The sequence below is a fragment of the Mus caroli genome, unplaced genomic scaffold (assembly GCF_978045245.1).
Source record: "Mus caroli unplaced genomic scaffold, Mus_caroli_1 scaffold_12, whole genome shotgun sequence".
Lineage (NCBI taxonomy): Eukaryota > Metazoa > Chordata > Mammalia > Rodentia > Muridae > Mus > Mus caroli.
The window spans coordinates 100,263,058-100,283,631 of record NW_028227267.1 but is presented as its reverse complement, the minus strand read 5'-3'; the positions used below and the strand labels follow the sequence as shown (position 1 = coordinate 100,283,631).

The 20,574-nt window shown below is 38.1% G+C and overlaps 1 protein-coding gene across 1 annotated transcript in view; it reads right to left on the bottom strand.

Moving 5' to 3' along the window:
- The window catches only part of Scel (sciellin), a 94,689-nt gene that overhangs the window by 8,715 nt on the left and 65,400 nt on the right, over positions 1 to 20,574 (bottom strand). The window contains exons 20-27 of the mRNA XM_085828993.1: positions 19,523 to 19,573; positions 18,172 to 18,234; positions 12,679 to 12,738; positions 12,483 to 12,542; positions 12,293 to 12,349; positions 5,318 to 5,374; positions 2,465 to 2,557; positions 1,393 to 1,464 (exon numbers count right to left, since the gene is read on the bottom strand). Coding sequence (XP_085685119.1) covers positions 1,393 to 1,464; positions 2,465 to 2,557; positions 5,318 to 5,374; positions 12,293 to 12,349; positions 12,483 to 12,542; positions 12,679 to 12,738; positions 18,172 to 18,234; positions 19,523 to 19,573 — 513 coding nt within the window. The remainder of the gene's footprint in view (positions 1 to 1,392; positions 1,465 to 2,464; positions 2,558 to 5,317; positions 5,375 to 12,292; positions 12,350 to 12,482; positions 12,543 to 12,678; positions 12,739 to 18,171; positions 18,235 to 19,522; positions 19,574 to 20,574) is intronic.

The following is a 20,574-nucleotide window of genomic DNA, read 5'->3' as shown; positions in this document are numbered from 1 at the left end:
GCCAGGACCCCAATGGCAGAGTTTCTGATTCTTTAGGCCTAGGGTGGGGCCAAGTAAGTTCTACTTGTGACAGGTCTGAAGTGATACTGTTGAGGCCAACCCAGAAACCATATGTGATAATGGCTCCCTGTATATACATACACAAATTTTCTAATAACATATATACAGTAGTTTATAACTAAACCATAGTCAACATGGTCAGATTACTCAAATATGGTTTAGTTTCTGTACTTGCATAGATAAAGTCAGTGATTTTAAATCAACTATTTAATAAGTAGAAAATCTGGAAATAGTGTTTAGTAGACTACGTTTAATTCTAGAAATGTACTGTTTCTTAAAAGTTGGTAGCACAGTCAGTGGCCTGTGTTTAAATAAGACACTTCTTTAGAAAGGAGAATGCATTGAAAATGTGGTTGGTAACCATGGAGTTACCAGCATGTGGAAACAGATTACTATGAAAACCGCAGAAGAAATGCCTGTTCCTTTTATCCTTCTGGCCAACATTTCATTTCTTGTTCTCACTGTCTATCATCCTCATGCTATTTATCTGTGTCAGTTTCTTTCAGATTCAATATCTACTTATTGCTTTATATTTTTCTTAAATGTTTTATCTTTTAGTTTATTTAAAATATGGTTCTGGTTACTATCATGGAGCCATGAGATGATATTGAAATTAGGAGAAAAGTTATTTTAGAAGTTGCATGTGTAAGTTAGACATGATTTGAGCCAAAGAGGCATTGAGTTGCCTGTGGGAACTGCCACGCAAACAGAAGATTTCCCTCAGCTGTTGTCCTGGGCTTCGTTCATGTGGACTCACACACATACATGTCATGTATGCCTATGCCACCTATGTCTACATTTGGGTGCTTTGTTACCCTATAATTAGGCCACTTCTCATTTTTAGACTCCTTGACAACTAAATGTGTTGTGAATCCATGACCTTTGTGGACACACTTGTCAATATCCATCATTCTAAGCAGACCGTTTCATGGGGCACACTCTGTAGTTTAGGCCACAGTATGTCAACTTGAAGATATACTGTCTGCTTCAGATTGGAAGTAAATAGTAGATAAAACTTCTGAAATAAGGTGACTCAAATTAAAAAAAAATTGTTATACCAAAGAGTCATACCCTTTAAGTGTGGACATTTGATTAGCAATCCTATCACTTATTAGTTATCAGAAACACTTTTGAGTCCATACAATAACCATGAGTCATTCATCACCTAATTGTGGGGAACAACATAAAATATTATATGTGTAGAACTTACACTAGTCTTAGGCTATCATCTCTATGAGAGAGTACTCCCTGAAATGGTAGCACCTCGGGTGTGGCACTGACAATTTCACAGCTATAACAGGAAGTGAGCTCTCTTAAGCACTTTCCTATTACCTGTTCTCCACATACGTCCTTGTATAAACAACAGTGTCCTTGGGCCCAGCATTCTTGTTTCCAGAATTGGAGCTGCAATAAAATCATTTAGCTTCATGTTGAAATGTTACTTGTAAGGATGATAAAAACAAAACAATTTTATAATTTGATGCAAAAGATTATATATATTTGCAAAAAAGCAATATATATATATGTGTATATGTATATGTGTGCATATATATATGCACACACACACACACTATATATATATATATATATATATATATATATATATATATATATATATATTCCTTCTAAACCAACTGTCATATGAAAATGTTCAAGTGTCATTAACGAGTTCCTGCAGAATTTTCCACCTTTTCCATTTAATTACAAACATCCACTGTCTTGTCCTACTTTGGGATTATTGTGAAAAATAATGATTCAGTAAATTCATCTTAGAGCATGAAGATCATTTGAATGATCCATGTACTGTACATTAGTCTCTGGTTCCCTAATGCTCCATTCATTTCTAAGCCTTCTATTTCCCCCATAAAACTTAAGTTCAACATGGACTTTGACTATTTAAACATCAGATTTAATGCTACATTCAGACAGATCTAGTTCAAGAATATGAATGCCATCAAGTCTGAGACATAGTAAGAACACTTCTTCTTGCAGGGGACTCAGGTTCAATTCCCAGCACCCACCTTCTGTGGTTCCTATATCACCTGTAATTTCAGTTCCAGGGGATCTGATCATTTGTAGACTCTGAAGGCACCAGTACATATGTGGTACACCTACATAAATTCAGGTACATACATATACACACAAAATAAAATGAAGAAATGTCTAAAAGAAGTTGTCACCATCAGGGTCACAATCATGTTCTGTGTAATTGCAGACTTTAAAGCAACAGCTATGTTCTACATTCTACATATGTCCCAGCAATCACTGAGTTGCTAACTCAACACTCTGATGTAAGATTATTTACATATAGAAAGTCTCAGGCTTCAATGATGTGGTTGACTTGCTTATAAATAACTAAACACAGGGATCTTGTGGTCATTGGTTTTGTAATTGTCTATAGTACCTGAGACTGTTTCTGGCCTCATAAGAATAGACTGAGGTTCTTGTGGACTCCTTGCGTAGACTGTTAGTCAATCCATTGGCTTGGTCATCTATCCTGCAAGAGCAAACATGTGTTTGACATTCAAAATCAATGTCACTTATGAGTGTGTTTGCTCTATTAAAACGTTACTTGGAAGACAATATTTCTTTACCTCTACCTGGTTTCTGCACAGGTACTTACAGAATGCATAGTCTGCTTTACTGGCCCCTCTGGCTCCACAGACATCACTGTCTTACTTTCAAGAATAATCCACAGACAAAAGCCATATTAACCATTGCTATGACAGAATGTATTTTCATCAATGAGGAAACCCATTGAAAACTGGTACCTCGCTCATTTTCACAACAGCAGTGCCATTTAGAAAACGTCCCTTATACCACATATCTCAGGATTCATCACCTTAATGAAGGAGCCAGGGGTTGTTCTGAGACATTTCAGTTCTCATTTTGCTTTAATGGAAGGTAATACTTTAAAGACTGCAGAAGTCTGACCTAGATTTTTGCTGATCTAAAAATGTCACCGTGTTTAACAGAGCATAAACACACTCAATTTCTCCCATGGAATGGAGGAATTTCTCAAAAAAAACATAGTGAAAATTGTATCATTTTTTCCTCTTCTGTGTTGGTAAGTTTCAAGAGCAAAGACATGGAAACCTACAGCAGAGTTGAGATGTTCACAAAGCCTTCTTTACAGACACACTATCTGTGGGTGGGGTTGTGCATTTGTGTGCTTGTTCCCATGGACGCCAGAGATAGCAATTCCTCTGGAGTTAATATACTGGACAGTTGTAAGCTATCCAATGTGGGTGCTGAGCCTTGAACTCTGGTCCTCTGCAGGAATAGTGCATGCTATGAACTACTGAGCTATCTATCTCACCTTGTTCCATATAACTTTTAAAGAGGAAAATATACTAATAGCACATCTCTGATACACACACACAAAATAAAACTAACAAATAAATAAATAAAAATATTAGAGGAAGCTACCTGAAACTATCTTAGATTTTAAAATATTAAAAAATTTAACCTTGGCTAAATATACACTAAAACTTATAGGTATGAAGCTATGAATTGAAGTTAGCATGACTTTTCTCTCTATTTTGTTCAAAACTTTACAAAAGTTTGCGATGTGTTTATTTTAAATGCATCAGGCTGTAACATCATTCATTTAAAGGAATTATATTCATGTGATTCTAAATGTGTGTACACATTTCAATGTCAATAAAAGTTTGTAAGGAATTGTTCTTGTAATGAACATATTATGTATTCATTTGGAATAAATTACTTTGCATTTATTTATCCTTAAGCATCTTGCGTTAAGGGAGATGTTTGGTGAGTAAACTTTCAAGTTATGGCACTGAGTGAAAGGGTGAGATTGAAACTATCACAGGTTTTCTCATATGTTTATTAGGCTATATCATCCCAAGAATAATAAACTTAGCTCAGAACTGTTGAAGAACATTCAAATTTAGTGCTTTCTTAGAATTTATAAGACTCTGGTTTCAAACTCTGGCACCAGTAAGCAAATATTAATTCTACCTAAGTAACATGGTACATACACACTGTAAAGACCAACTTAAAAAATGCATAGCTTCAGAGAGGAAGGCTATGAGTGACATTCAAGTGCATTTGCAATGTCTTTATCTGTGCAAACTTAAAACCTAGCCAGTTTGTAAAATGCACACACAGGAGTAGTCAATAATCTGTAAACACTACTGTTCTCAAATGAGTCATGTTCCCTAAAATTCATACATCGAGGCTCCAATCTCCAACCAATCCTTCCAGCAAAACCTCATTTCATGAACATAAAATGAAACAGCTCTAGAATCAACTTAAACGGAAAGTTCCTGAACAGCATTTAGCCACTCAGATTGTTTTCATAACATCGATCACTTCCAAATATTGTTTGAATGAGGTTGGTCAGGTGTTAGTCCTACGCAGTTCCCAAATGAGGATGTGTTTCTGGGAGCTGCAGATCCTGCTAAACATTTTCCTCTCTCATTCAATCAGAGACTCTGATAGGGTCACAACAAAAAGACACAAATGATCTGGAGAACCAGAGCATAAGCTCTGTCAGATCCAAGGGCATTTTTCAGACAGTTTGGGGATAATGAACCAGCTCTTCTTTCCCTAGCCGGATCATTCTCTCCAAAAATACCAACAGCCATTATTTCTTATACAATCATAGAAGCTTAGAAAAAAAAAAGACAGAAGCACCATGAGAAGGTTAAAAAAGGGAAATGAGTGGTTTTTTGAGTCCTTCATACATGGGTAGAAGCACTGTTACACATGAAGAAATGATCAGTTCCTCCCTCATTTAACTTGTGTGTAATAATGAGGTAAGGTTTATAACCTAATATCCTTCTTAATGCTAAACCCTTATATTCTGTTGTACAAAGAAATTTCAAAATGAGATTTTGCTTTGTGGCAATGAGAAATTTGTGCATGCTTTTGAACAGGTTTTATCCACGGAAGTGAGTCCTGGGTACTTCCTTCAGTACTGAGAACCTGCCAAGCAACAGTGATTAAAAATAGACCCTCACAACCCAAGTAAAGGGCTTTGAATTTCCATGACACCTTTTATACCAAGTAACAGGACTGAGCCACAGCAATGAGAAATTCTCACACAGTTAGAACATTGCTAATTTTTTCTGTGTTAGTTATTAAGCATATGATGTTGTAGCTTTGCTTATTTGGACAGTGTGTATATTTAAATGTCATAGAGCAATTCAAGCCCCCCCCCCAAATCTTCTAAGCAATCACTCAGGTATATATGGAATTCCTAAGAAATAAAGTGAATTACAAACAATCTTACCTCCCATTCTTAGACACATGAGAATTTACTTCAGTTAAGCTTTCTAGGTCCTGGTCTCTGATGAAAATAGAATAAATAAAAACAAGATGAGCTACTTAGTTTATATATTTGTGGATAAATATGAATGTATGGCTGAAAGGGTAGATAGCATGCTTGGCAATCCTGGGTTTGATTCTCGTACCATTTAAATGAGTGCGTACTTTTATAAGTGAGAGAAAAATCACTTTAGAAAGCTTGGGAAATCCGGTCTTAAGAAGTGTTCAGCTGTACATCTGCTACACATGTGCTGGGGTCTTGGTCCAGTCCCTGTGTGGTTGGTGGTTCAGTCTCTGTGTGGGTCCCCCAACAACTGGAGCAGGGGGCTATCCCTAAGGCTGTTGTCAGACTGTGGATATCCGTTCCCCTAACTGGACTGGCTGGTTTGGCCTCAGTGGGAGAGAATACACCTAGCCCTGAAGAGACTTGATGTGTCAGGGTTGGGGGATACCGTGCCCCCTCCCTCAGAGGAGAAGGGGAGAGGGTATAAGTGGATGGACTTATGGGGTGGGGGGCAACCAGGAGGGGGGTCAGTGATTTGGATGTAAAGCGAATATTTTCTTTTTAAAAAGCGTTTAGCTCACACTGAATGAGCACTAGGTGTGCCCTGAAACACAAACTACACTTTATGTGATGTGTCTCATTCTGATCTCAGGAGATCTTGCAGGATTGGCATTTGAAGCTTAGAAAGAATGAGGGAATCTCCCAAAGTTAGTGAACTAGCTTACAGAAGAACCAAGAGCAGAAATGAACTACCTGCCTACATAAAACCAGTGCTTGGATGTCTTAGCAAGAGAGTTAACTCACACACACAATTACATTACAGAAATATAAACATGCAGCGCAACAACGGAGTAATTAGTTCACAAGGTGGAGGGACAGTGTGACGATAAGATGCTTACATCGTAGCTTGTCTCATGATATGACACCTGCTATGGTTTACTGGGCCCTCTGGAGTGTTGTGAGGCATTGGTCATTTGCATATTAGCATGATATCAAATGATCTTGTTTGCTGTTCTCATGAATTTGAAAAAGTCTTTGTCATGACACATAGCAAGGAGCATTGCTTCAGAATCAGAACAAGTGAAGCCCATGACCTCTCTGACTTCCTTCAGAACATAATTCCTTGGATTTCATTTTGTAAAGGAAGCTCCCATTACCCAACACAGGTTTGGGGGAGGAAAACGCCATGTTTAAACCATGAGGAAAGGCAGTATAAATGAGTAACAGTTAATAGAATGTGGTGATGTAAGAGCGAGTTATTGATTCCACAGTCTCGGAGGACTTCATCATCTTTATTTCAGGCCTAAAATTTCTTGTCTTTGAAATAACTCCAGTTCCTAAAATTCTCCCTTCTCTTGCTTCAAAATGTTAGATTCAAATACTATTACTCTTCAAAGAATGAACTTGTGGATTCTTACTTACAAAACTAATGTTATTAGGATGCAAAATACCATAAAGTATCCTTCTGTTTATGTGGAGAGGGATTTAATATTTCCCATATAATATTCAAGCCATTCATAATTGATAAACTATGTAAATTAGACAGCACACTATAGCCACTTAAACTTCATGCTTAAAATACTACTGGTGTCCTCTTAAAAATCTAGAAATGTGTTTAAATATTTTTAATGTAAATTGACATATTCTAAGGGAACTATATAAAATGTACAGTATTTCAGGTATATTAATTGATGCTTTAATCTGAATGGCAACATAATATTCATAACTGAATTCCTCCATATTACCAGACAAAGCTGTGTGAGGCACATTATAAATTGAGGCACATTTATAATGTACACAGAAGTCTTTGAACTTGCCTAAACCCTGATAGTTTTCACTACTTATTACAGAAGCTATCTTTGTAGTATCAGAGGCAACACATTATCTTAACAGCCTTTACTAGCAAGTGATTCTTTCCTGGCTTAAAGCTTGAAATATGGAATATCATGGTAGTAATTAAAACTGGCAGTGGTAAATGGTGTAAGTTCACAGGCTATGGAAAGGTTTGGAAACCAGAATTCTGTACCAGGCAGTGATGCATTGTCCACTGGGATAACATTGAAGTAACCAAGTGTTAACATTGTCGGGAGCTGTGGCTTTTAATTATAGTGTGAGAGGAGGGACCATCCTGGACTTGAGCAAGTATGTGTTGCATAAATACGGGAAGATAAAGTCAAGGAGAAAAGTCTGGAAGAGATTTTCCCTTCTTAGCTTAAGAGGGAACCAACCCTGCCAAGATGACTTCTCACCTCCAGAACTATGAGAGAATATCTTTTATGTGTTTAAACAATATAGTCTACAGGTTTTGTTGGGTATCCCTAGAAGGTCTGTACTGGGTTCCTCAACCTAGGGGTAGATAGACATCTTTACTTCCTCTGGAATATTCCAGTTGTGACTGCTACCGATGCTGACTATGTCTCTGCCGACACACTTCATTCTTGCTCTTTGGGTTATAGTTTTGAAGAGAAGGAGAAGAGATTGCTCCACCAGAGGAAGCCGAGGAAGCCAGATGCTTGCAGATTCAACAACTACAGCAGGTTACTCAAAAGCTGAGCTTATGCACGCCTTCAAAGAAGATACTCTCCAAGAAATCATGTTAGAGGTTTTATTTATTTTTCTCTTATTTTATTAGATATCAGCACATACCAAGTTTGGTTGGGTAAGCTACAGGTTTGTTTTATTTGAATAACCTATACCAATATGTAAAGGGAGCTATATGGTGAACAGCACATGATTTGCATTTTCTTGGGGTATGCACACTGATGGGTAGCATTAACTCGACCAGCGGATACAGTAAAAGTTTAGACTGCCCAAACTAAATGATGCAAAAATAAATGCTCTTTAATTAAGATCACATGTATTGCATGGTGTCTTTTACACTGTGGCAAAAGATGAAAAACTGTGAGTCAAAAGCTTGAGTGGTAGATGTTTTTTATAGAAGTGCAAGCCAAATGTTACAAGGTTGAGCAAATGCTCAACTCGAAGCCTTTCTGTGTCTTTTATTTTCAGTTTGGTGCGAGGAATCAAGCCCGGCCCTTGCACATTCTAGACCTGACTTCTTCTCGGCTACATCATAGGTCTAAGAATGTCTTTAAAGCATAGTTTTCTAACCATTTAGAAATGACAGGACATGCATTATCTAAGGTATAAAGCCACACACGTACTTTTCAGCATAGGAATTTCCATGTTGTAATAGTGCAATGTGCTCTCCACTGTGTGGAGGAGTATGGGCCCCCCTTACAGGGCCAATCTCGGGAAACTGCGGAGCTGCTCACCAGTCAGCTTTTCCTAGGATCCATCCCGATGCAAGAAAGTTACTAGCTTAGTTCTAAGGACTCTTTCTCTCTGGTGTGCATGTAGGAGGGTTTTATTAATAGGGTACAATATGTTCCTCTCTACACTGCTAACTTAATCTGCTTTTGTCAACTATCCAACACATTTACAAAATTAAATAGTTTCCACACCAAAAAAGAAATAACTGTTTTTTTTTTCTTTTCTGTCAGAAATTGATCTTAGGCATCAGATTTTCAGCTCAAAATGAATCTTCTTGAAAAGAATAGAGCATCCAGTGAAATAACTCACATAATTCCTTAACTTATTGACACAGGCAAGTCATTTATGTACATTTATATACCTTTCCAGTGAGTATTTTATATCCTTAAAGAGTTTATCTTCAAAAAATAGTAGATTTGTGTATGATTTAAATATTTTAACTATAACATATAACTAATAATTTTAGGGTTCCTGAGTCACTGTGATTCCTTGAGGTTGTTGTAAGCAGGAAACAGTTATTGGCTCAATTAAACAACCTCATAAGTAAAAATCATAACAAAGTAGATTTCTTCTATTTGGTTTCAGAGATAGGAGCTGAGAATGTTGGAGAAGCAATAGGATAGATTTTACCTAAGTGAACTATCATAAAGCATGTCTATTCTGAGATGTAGCATTTTATTCACATTAAATTTGTGAAACACTTAATATGTATCAGGCATAGGGTCATTAGGTTACTATGCTATACAAGGAAAGAAACAAGGTAATTCCATTCACACCTCTAAAGATCTTGTAGATAGAAAGAGAGTTTAAGTGAGAAATACCAAGATTGGTACTCAAGGATACATAATTACTTCTCTGGTGTGGCAATGAGAGGAGATAAAGAGTCCAAGCTAGAGAGGATGGGTGGAAAGGGTTTTGCTTGTGAGAGAAGAGTAACGAAACTGGGGAGAGAATCATGCAGAAACCAGATCATGGTAGTCTTTGGAGACAAGGTTAAGGAACATGGCTGTGACTCAATGGTAAAAGGAAGACACCGGAAGATTGCACGTAGAAGAATGACATAACCAGATTCCTGTTGTTAGGAAGACCACTGTACATCACAGTGGATAAATGGGATTGTAGAAGTCTTGACTGGCAGCAGTAGTGGTTAGAAGGCTGGGAAGTACCCATCACTACAGCAGTACTGTGGGAAATGAAGGACCATTTCCAGAGGTCATTATGAGAAGCATCCACAGTGATGACTGCTAGATTGATTGGTTACAGGCAGTGAAACAATGGAGTGGCACATACCATGTTTGTCTGGAGCAGAAATATGAGAGAGATGCAGTAGGGAGATAGGGAGAATCTATTCTCATATTACAGCACTAAAATCTTGGAAGGTCAACAAACAGGGAAGATATTGACAAATAGAACTCTGACTACAAATAAAAATTATTTTTTGCTTTGTGTGAATGATGCCCCTTTTTACTAGGAAGTCTTTAATATCAGTAGCAAACGAGGTATTCTTCAATACCTATTTGAAAGCAGAAGTTTAGAACATTAATAATTAATCTAATGTCAGCTTATCAGCTACAGAAAATGGCATCTCTCTTTAGTATTGATTTACATTACTATGAAAAGCCACACTATTTCTCATTGAGTAAATGGAAATTCCGTGCATATCTGCATTTGCTCTGGTTTCTGTGTTCTTCGGATCTCGGCGATGCTTATATAGATAGATATTTCTGATGGATGAGTGAAGTCTATTCAGTCTCTAACTGTGAATTAAATATGCTGCTTCTGGAAATGTCAGTGAAGTCACACACCAAAACTGACTCTCGGTTTTTCTGCTTCTTACCAAGCAGTGTCTGTGTCTTACGCACAGATGTAAAGGGCTTGTAGCGGTTCACCCCACTAGGGTGTGTTTTAAAATTTAAAATTTCCTTTCTTTACCTACGCTAAAATCAAGAGGACAGCACGGTTACATGGCAGATACAGGTGACCGAATCAATCTATAAACTCACTCCATTAAAACTGCTGTCTTTTCTGTTTGTCTGCTGTGTGATAATTCTTGGCTGTTTATCTTCAAATCTAGTAAACTTCTAAAGAGTCAGGCAGGTTATCTTAGCCAACCAGGCTGCCATCACAGATTCTATGATACCTTGAATTTAAAAAAAAAAATCCTTTTAATAGTAATCATATTTGCTTAAGAAAAATGTCCTCTTTCTGTGGGTTTCTGGAAAAGGAGTTGCTAAAATAAAAACTACCTTTTGTGAAATTTCCCTCTTGCAGTAAAACTATAGGCAAGACCCTTATGAGAGTTACCATCATGGATACAACACATTTGATGGAGATAGGGATAAATCAGGGGTTGGAAGGCATGTTCCTCTATCAGTTACTGTGTCACTTGGTTTTTAGACCCATTACTAGTGTGACTGGTGATCTCCCAGGAAGAAAAATCCACCCAAATAATTGGACTTAAGGCCTACTCAATAGGAGGGAAATGATTTCTGGAACTAGAAACCTAGACATCTTCCTGGGGGCTAGCGTGATCACGGACTTTAGAAAATAATCTACTACCTCACTTGGCTAGACTGGCATAATGCCTTCCTACATTCTAAATCTTATCCTTATAACCACAGACAAGTGTAGATCCTGCTCGTCAAACTAGCTTTTCCTTATAGCAAATGGCAACCGTCACAGAAAACCACAACTAGACATAATGCAGAAATCAACACATTATGGGGCTCCCAGTGCTGGTGGATGGATCTCTATCACAACTCCTGCATCTATGGCTTGTGAAAGGTCATGGAAGAGGTTATAGAAGGATTAAAAGAGCCAGGAAGTCTGCTGTGAAACAGTCCCTCCTAGAAATGGCTACACAAAGAAGACTAGAATATTGGCAATATCAACAGATGAGAAATTTCATGGGGTCGTACCATTAGACCAAAACTATAGGAAACCAATGCCTGATGGGAAAGGGATAATTAGCTTCTCCTGGGGATGAGCTACTTTATTGATTATCCAACGTGGTCAGCCTGGAACTATATACAGGCAAACAACGAAAGGAGACTCTTCCAGGTTGTATTTATATGTGTGTACAAACAAGTGTGTATTCGTATGTTAACAATAATGAAGACAAAGAAATTGTCAATTTCAGAGTTGCTGAGCATGAAAGGGGTTGTGCAGGAAGGTATAGAAAAAGGAAAGGAAAGAGGGAATATAATATAATTTTACTTTAATTAAAAAAGTAGCACATTAGGGGATAGCTTCAAAACTCAAGGTGTAAGCTCAAGACTACAATGTGCTGTGATACTGTGTGAGACAGACAAGCTGAGGGTCTGGGATTTCTAAAGAACTCATCTCTCTTCCCATGTTGCCTTAACTTCCTCAAAATATTTTTTCTTCTTAATTTTATTCATTATTTCATTTCAGTCTTGATACTCATTTTCCTCTAGGGGATAAACCTTAGATTGTATGATTTGTCTCAGGACAAATAAGCCCAGAACTCACTTTGAAACCAAGACATTAGTTCAGGAAGAGTACAGTATGTCTCCTTGTTGACAAGAGACACACAAGTTATAAATTTTGAATACTAAAGAAAACTAAAAGTCTTCCAAACAAAACAAAACAACAACAACAAAGATAGAAAATTCATCAAATCAGTCAGGTAGGTTCACCTACCCATTTGTGTTTCTGAGAGCAGAAGGCTTCACTTTGATAAGATTGTCCAGCTCTTCGCTGTTTAAAACAGTAAAAGGGGGTGGGTTAGTAATAGTTATTTGATCACGCTAGATCAATACAGAAATAGTCAATATTTATTTCCTACAAGGAAAACAGCTGAAATATGGATTAGCAGCTTTAATTTTATTACCTTTGCTCGCATCTGGTCCCTGTAGGATTCCCTCTGATGGTGCTGTCTACATCATGGTTTCTGTTGGTTGAATGATAGAAAGGGAAAAAAAGGTTAATAATAAAAATATTTTAGAAGGGATGGAGTTTTAACTTTACTTGAAGCAATTAAACAGAATATAATTCCCGACCAAACTCATTAAAAAATATTTTATTACCTTTGGTTGTTTGTGAGAACATCAGGATTTACTTTGATGAACTTATCGAGATCTTGGTGTCTTTGAGGGGAAAAGACAGAAGCATTAAGAGTTAGAGGCAATTGGGTTTAGGGCCATCATCAATGGCCCTCGGAGGAGAAAATGATCTTAATCTGCGATATACTGTTGTGATCAAGAACAGCAACGGTGTTTCCCACCTAACCCCGGGGCAGGAAGAATTATGCTCAGAACTTGCTCTGCATCTGCGCAGTTCATTTCCAGAGCAATCTACCAAGGCGCGCATCTTCAACACTCCACAGAGAGTTAGCTAAGAATTGACATTTCTCACATTTCAGTGTTTCAACATTATGAAGATGCAAACTGATTCTCAAACCTTTGCCATTTTAGAGATCATATCAATATTAAAAATAGGAGCTCCAAAGCAGAGATGTCTGAAACATAAGCCCGGCAAACAGATGTCCAGTACGCCATCATAATTGTGAGTTTATATTGACCGAAGAACTAAGGAGAGCTCAGTCGTGTGTTGTTAGATGGACACTTTATAAGCCCCCATCCTCCCGAGGACCCATGGGGTGACCGTGTCTCAGCTACAAAATGGCGTTCGCCTCCACTGGACTTACATCATCAAGCTCCTTGTCTTAAGGTCTAGGGAGTAAGCACTTGGAGTATCCCTCTGCCCCTTTTTAATTATGATTATTAGTGCACATTGTCATATAAATCATGACTGTCCTTGTGACTTCTCCATACCTGTTTTTTTTTTAAGATTTATTATTATAAATAAGTACACTGGAGCTGTCTTCCGACACACCAGAAGAGGGTGTCAAATCTCATTACGGGTGGTCGTGAGCCACCATGTGGTTGCTGGGATTTGAACTCAAGACCTTTGGAAGAGCCCTCAGTGTTCTTAACCACTGAGCCATGTAATCAGCCCCCATAGCTGTGTTCTGATCACATCGCCCTTTCTTCTACCTGCTCTTTATCTGCTCTCTCTCTCTCTCTCTTTCTCTCTCTCTCTCTCCCCCATCCCTCTCTTCTTCCTTCTCCTCCTTTCTTTTTCTTCTTCCCACAGCCCCCTTCACTTTCCTAATATTCCCTTCTGCTGACATGCTGACAGTGCGTTTTTGTTTTGTTTTCCAGGTTTTTGTTTCCACATAAGAGACAAAATGCATGACTTGTCCTTCTTCATTTGCAATGTTTTACTTAACATGATACTTTCTAGCCCAGCCATTTTTCTGGAAGTGATATAATTTGATCTTTTTCATGGCTGAATAAACACACACACACACACACACACACACACACACACACACAAACAGAGTCTATTTTCTTTATCCATTCATTTGTTGATGGGTAGCTAGGCTGATTCTGCATCTTAGCTGCTGGGAACAATGCCATAAAAAGCCTGAGTGTGCAGGTTAGGAGCTAAGTGAGGGAGGAACCCTCAGGGACAGGAGGACACGTGTGTCTACATTAATATACCTTCTGTATGGTTTGTATTGGCTTGGCCCAAGGAGTAGCACTATTAGGAGGTGTGGCCTTGTTGGAGTAGGTGTGTCACTGTGGATATGGGCTTTAAGACCCTCATCCTAGATGCCTGGAAGCCAGTATTTTGCTAGCAGCCTTCAGATGAAGATGTAGAACTCTCAGCTCCTCCTGCACCATGCTTGCCTGGATGCTGCCATGCTCCTGCCTTGATGATAATGGATTGAACCTCTGAACGTGTAAGCCAGCCCCAATTAAATGTTGTCCTTATAGGAGTTGCCTTGGTCATGGTATCTGTTCAAAGCAGTAAAACTCTAACTAAGATACCTTCTAAGTATTGGGGTTTTTTGTTTGTTTGTTTGTTTTGTTTTGTTTTTTCCTTGGCTGAAACATTTGGGGAATATGATAAGTGTGCCCAGAAGACTCTCCACTCACCATCTGTCTCTCTTAAGCTCTATGATCTGAGACCAAGTTTCCCCAACAATGCTCAGGCTGTACTGCGCATGCTTGGCAATGGGCCAATCAGAAGCAAGCTCTTTCGTATTACTCTGCAAGCTCTGAGCAGCGTTGGAAACGGCTCCCATGTTTTCTTTACCTGGCACACGATACAAATCTTCCTGCCCTCCTTTTTTTTCTTGCCCCCACCCTACGCTCCCCCCGTTTTTTTACTTTTTCATTCATCATAATACGAACTTCACTGCACTGAATTACTGAATTAAGTGTCTTTTTTGAAAGCTAACATCCCCTCCCCCCCTTATCTGTACAAGCGTGGGATAGCTGGGTCATAGGGTAGCTTTGATTTTGTTTTTTGAAGATAGACAATGATTTCCCTAATGTCTGGACTAACTTCCTTCCCACAAACATTGTGTAATGGTGGCTCTTGCCCCTTATGCTCACAAGAGCCTAGGTTGTTTGTTTGTTTGTTTGTTTTGTGCTTGTTTGTTTGTGATTTTGGTTTAGTGACTCTTTAAATTGGTTTTACTTTTTATAATAGCCATTTTGACTACAGTAGAATCTATTTTACTTATAATTATCTTTGTTGTGTTATTGGTCATTCATATTGCTTTTAAGGAGTGTCTATTCAGATCATTGCCTACTTTAATTGGATTATTTGCTCTTAGCATTTTATAAATATACGCTCAGAGAAACACATGGCATGTCTCATGACAAACGATTCTAAGAGTGACACTATCTTTTTCCAGTACAAACTGGGGCATAAGCTTGCCTGGGTTCCCTTCCCCTCAACACTGATAAGTGTAAATGCATATTTTCCTAATCAAGAAGATTTCCACAGAGCTAAACAGAGAGGAAGTTCCTTAGCAGTGAGTCCCTGGCAAAGCCTAAGCAAAGGAAACACTCCCCTCCCCCACCTCTCCATAGCATCCTGACTTCCACCACTTGAAGCTATCTTCTTGGAGATGTCAGATCTCCCTGCAAGATGGGAAAGTTCAATCTGAATATTTAATGCGTTGAGTTATTCTCAAGAATAATATTTTCAACTTAAAAATCTATAAATATAACAGAAAGAATGGTTGGCAAATGAGCACAACTAAAAACATAATTTCTCAGAATAAATTAATTGAAAACATTTCGTTACGAAATAGTTGCTATGAAGATTAAATGAGAAAATAAAGGCTGGAAGTCTGTTAGAAATCTAAATGATGACAAATATGAAAGTGTTTAAAATCAAGTGAACTTAATATATTAGGAGGAGAAAGGAATAACAAGGAATAAAATCTCGTAGAGGGAACTGCATGTTTAAAAGTCACAGCTTGTTTACATTTAAGATCAGTCAAAATGGATTTCAGTGTGACTGCGTACACTTTCCAAAAGTATAATTTAGAATAAAGACGGGAAAGGCAAAAACAAATGTCAAAATTTCCTTTTTTACATATTCTACTGAGCACAAGATTGTTTGTCTAAAAGCCTAAAACAGAGATGTTCTATTTGAACCAGTATTATTTGAAGCCCAGTATAAACTCATATAAGCACACACACACACACACAGAGAGAGAGAGAGAGAGAGAGAGAGAGAGAGAGAGAGAGAGAGAGAGAGAGAGAGAGAGAGAGATTGCAAGAAACAGTGCCCTTACTTGAATATTTGGTTCATTTTTGTGCTGTTTGCTATTCAATAAATTAGTTATTAACATTTTAATAAATAGAATGCCCAAAGTTTGAGAAACAAAAGCCCACCAGACAAAACGACATGTTATGTGCTACCACCACTTTTAAAAGGGCAACACTGTGTGAAACCACCACCACCGCTAGGATCTAAGCAATGGTACTGGATTCTCTCAATGATTGGCAGAGGCAACTTATCTCAGCTAATCAAAACAGGAACTGGAAACAATGTTTCAAATCCCACAAGCAAAGGAATTCAATGTTTAAGCTTTATCCCGGGAAAATGTAACATCTTTCCTACTCGAGCCCCTGCTTTGCTTTTGTGCTACCAATGGATAGAGTAGAATGTATACCAGGATTTTAGGTATTATTCCTGTGGAGGTTGAGACTCTGGAGTGTTTTGTAGTCATCTGCATACTTGTGATAAGGTCATTTGTATATGATCCTACAAGTGACCTTATCAGACCTACTAAGGGACACTTCTCATTGTCCCATAACAGAAGCCATGATCCTATCCTAGTACCCTCCTGGATCTCCTGAGGCATTTAGTGAACCCTCGTTTATCTGAAGGTTAAAGTCTGTGTACTGAGGGGTGAAGCACAGACTAGAGCTGGCAACTGCAGGACCTTATTTATATAAGGCAGAATGTTCTACGCTCAACCCCCAGTATAGCTATGTGTCAACGACCAACGAGATTGGACTGGACACTGCCTATAGCTCTGTCCTCTCTAACATCGGCCCCAGGAATACAAATGTTACTGCATGTAATGTTATTACAACAGCATTTTCACTTCATTTTCTTTTTAAATGCAACTCACTGACAACATATTCTATATTCAGTCACCAGTATATGGGGGCTCCCAAATGTAATATATTAAACTGACAACCTATTATTGTCTTAGAGTAACATGTCTGTGCCCCTGGTACATAATTAGCTTTAATCTATGCTAATTGCCTGCTCTTAATAAGATGGAGTATGACGACCGAATTCTCTTTTTTGGTGTCCACGGCCTGTAATTATACCTAACATGCAAGCAAATGAGACCTAGTGATAGCTGTGAACCCAGTACGTGCTTGGTAATTATTTACTGCCTCAGAAATCGTGAAAATACTTTCTGTCTCCTTTTAGTTTTCTCTGTGACCCTGGCTAAATCGCTTAACCTTTCTGAGTCCTTAGTCTCTCTTCTACAAAGAGAGTCAGCTGGAACTGTGCTCTTCAAAATTGTTCCCATCAACTGGGCTAAGATTTTCCACATTTCCTCCATTCCATCGCTAAGGTTTTATGATCTTTAGAGGTGTCAACACAACCTAAAAATGGAAGTTTTGAAAATATTCCTAAGATTTTATACAAAAAGTACAAGTAGAGATCATGTGAATTGCATGTAATCAGAGACAAAACGTGAGTTTAACTATCTTAGAGACACTACTTGAAGAATTATTAATTTCACATCTCTTTTGTAAGCATAAGCTCTCTAAAGAGCAATGAGTCACATAAAATCTCTACTGTCCCCAGAAAACACGTCCCCACAAAGAAGTAAATGCACCACTTATGAAGGATCAAATGAGCCATCTGGGCATATGGCCAGTTGTCATTAATAAATCTTGTCATGAGAAAACAATAGCATTAGTGCCCAGAGATCCCACAACTTCCTACTTTTTTGTTCCCATCTATTACTGTACTTAAGACTAAGAGAAGGCCCCATTACACACAATTTTCAGCTCTCCATGTCTTGCTATGTCTAAATACTGAAATTAACATGTTTGTTTCCCGGTACATATAAAAATAATGATGGTATTTAAGAACGTCATTCAATTCTCATAAAATGATTATGGTACTTATATTTATATTATGTTTATTTAAGAAGAAAAACAAAAAAAATTCTTGCTTACCTAGCAGTAGTTTTGATAGTTTGGGGGCTTGTATTAATAAGTTCATCAAGACTGTGCTGACTGCTAAAACAAAGCAAAAGAAAAGGTCAAAGTCAATAAGAAATCAGTGTGTGTGTGTGATATGTGTATGAGTGTGAATGTCTGAGATGTGTGTGAGTGAGATATATGTAAGTGTGAATGTATGTGAGTGTGTCTCTGTATGAGTGTATATGTGTCAATGTGTGAGTGAGATATGTGTGTGAGTATATGTGTATATATGTGTGAGATATGTATGAGTGTGTGTGTGTGTGTGTATATGTGTATGAGTGTGAATGTTTGAGATATGTGTGTATTTGTATCAGTGAGATGTGTATGTGAGTGTGAATGTATGTGAGTGTGTGTATGTGTGAGTGTATATGTCTCAGTGTGTAAGTGAGATGTGTGTGTGTGTGTGTATGAGAGAGAGAGAGAAAGAGAGAGAGAGAGAGATGATATGAAGTTTCTGTCTCAGATCATTAATCACTTTGGTTTTTGTTTCATTTTCAGATAGGGTCTCCCTACTTCCTTTGGTTTTGAACTGGAACCTCAGTTCTGAGAGTACAGGGTAGAAAAGTCCACCTATTATAAGGAGGAGCTTCATAAGGATTGAGACACGCCTGGGGCCATATCCCCAAGAAATGTTGGAGGCAAACCAAATTTGAACACACAACCCCCAACACAAAGCAGCCTGTACGCTCACTCCTTCCCCTGGGCATCCTTCAGGTGGTGCTCAGGACAGCTGTAGGTGAGCTCCGAGCTCTTTCCCTGAATGTCCTTCCTCCTCCGCATGTTCGGTACCAACATGGTTCCCATGGGAACTTTTTGCGTGACAACTCGGAGTTTCTGTGCCATGCATTTATTAACTGTTGCTCCAATATCTTAATTTCCCAAAACCAGAAGAAATTTAATGACATGCAAAAATACTGTAAATTAAGTATAAACCTGTTTTGTTGCCAGTTTTCTCACAAGTCGTTTAATTATTAATCCTTGTGATTCAGGGTCAGCAGTAGACCGATATTCTTCAATATATTCATTTTATACACTTACAATTTATTAACTAAGAATTTTCAGTATTAACCGACATGTGTGATTATGGTGTCACAAGAAATTTCTCAAGTAGTAATTACAGAGAATTAGCATCGGGTTTATCATCTTAATATTATAATGAAATAAATGGAAACAATAATAAGAAAAACCGCTGCTGAGCAGTTTACAGATCGACAAACCATCTTCTAATTTTTTATCCCCTCCTTTGAGACATCTTTAGCCAAATAGTCCTACTCCCTTTACATAAATTGGAAGATATATCAATCAATAACTGCCCAAAACTCACCTTCTGTTTGCTAAGGGGGTCACCTTGATAAGACTGTCCAGGTCTTGGTTCCTGAAAACAATACATTGCAATATCTAATAAGGTCAAGCAAGAACAACCACATTATATTTTCATCCTTAATATCAAATCAAACTGATATTTAGTAATTCAAAACTCCAGCATGACTTGAATCCTCTTCTTAGAAAAAATAAACTTTATTATACAACATTTGCAAATAAAACACACACGCACACACAGCCATGTGTGGTGGCTCATGCCTTTAATCCCAGCACTTGGAAGGCAGAGGCAGGCAGATTTCTGAGTTCAAGGCCAGCCTGGTCTACAAAGTGAGTTCCAGGACAGCCAGGGCTATACAGAGAAACCCTGTCTCAAAAAACCAAAACACACACACACACACACACACACACCCCAAAATGAGCCAGACACAAAGTCAATACACCACACTGAGTTTCTTTCTAGTTAGTATTATAGTAGAATAATTATTCTGGACAGAAGCCGTGAAGCTCTGTAGTGGATTGTACACTTCCACTGTAAAGTATTTATTTGGTCTCTGTATTCCGTGTCTGACAATAAGGTTTTATCCTTAGTTGGGTTGTGAAATACCAGGACAACTTAGCACTAAAGATTCAGATACAGGATGGCAACATCTTCAGTTCAGCCTCACTACGGTGAAATCATTTATAAGAGGCCAGGGCAGCTGACTGTGCTTAAGAAGTTGCTTCACTGGGTTCTGAAACGAATCTGCTCTACCTCCCAAATACAGTCTAGGCTAGGAATCAGCTGGCTAGGCCCCTCCCCCTGGACTAAGCCCCGCCCCCTGGGTTAAATTCCTCCTGCATACTAATTTTCTAATATATAGTTACTGGAACACAGACACTCTCATTTATTCACAAGGTATTTTCTGTTTGCCTTCACAGTAGTGGCAGAATTGTGTGGTTAAACGTATTATTTTGGCTTCTCATACCTGATTTGATTTACTTGAACCTTAGACCTTAGAGAAAAGCTGCTGGCTTCTGGTCTAGTCTATATAAGCTTTGTTGTTAGCTATACAC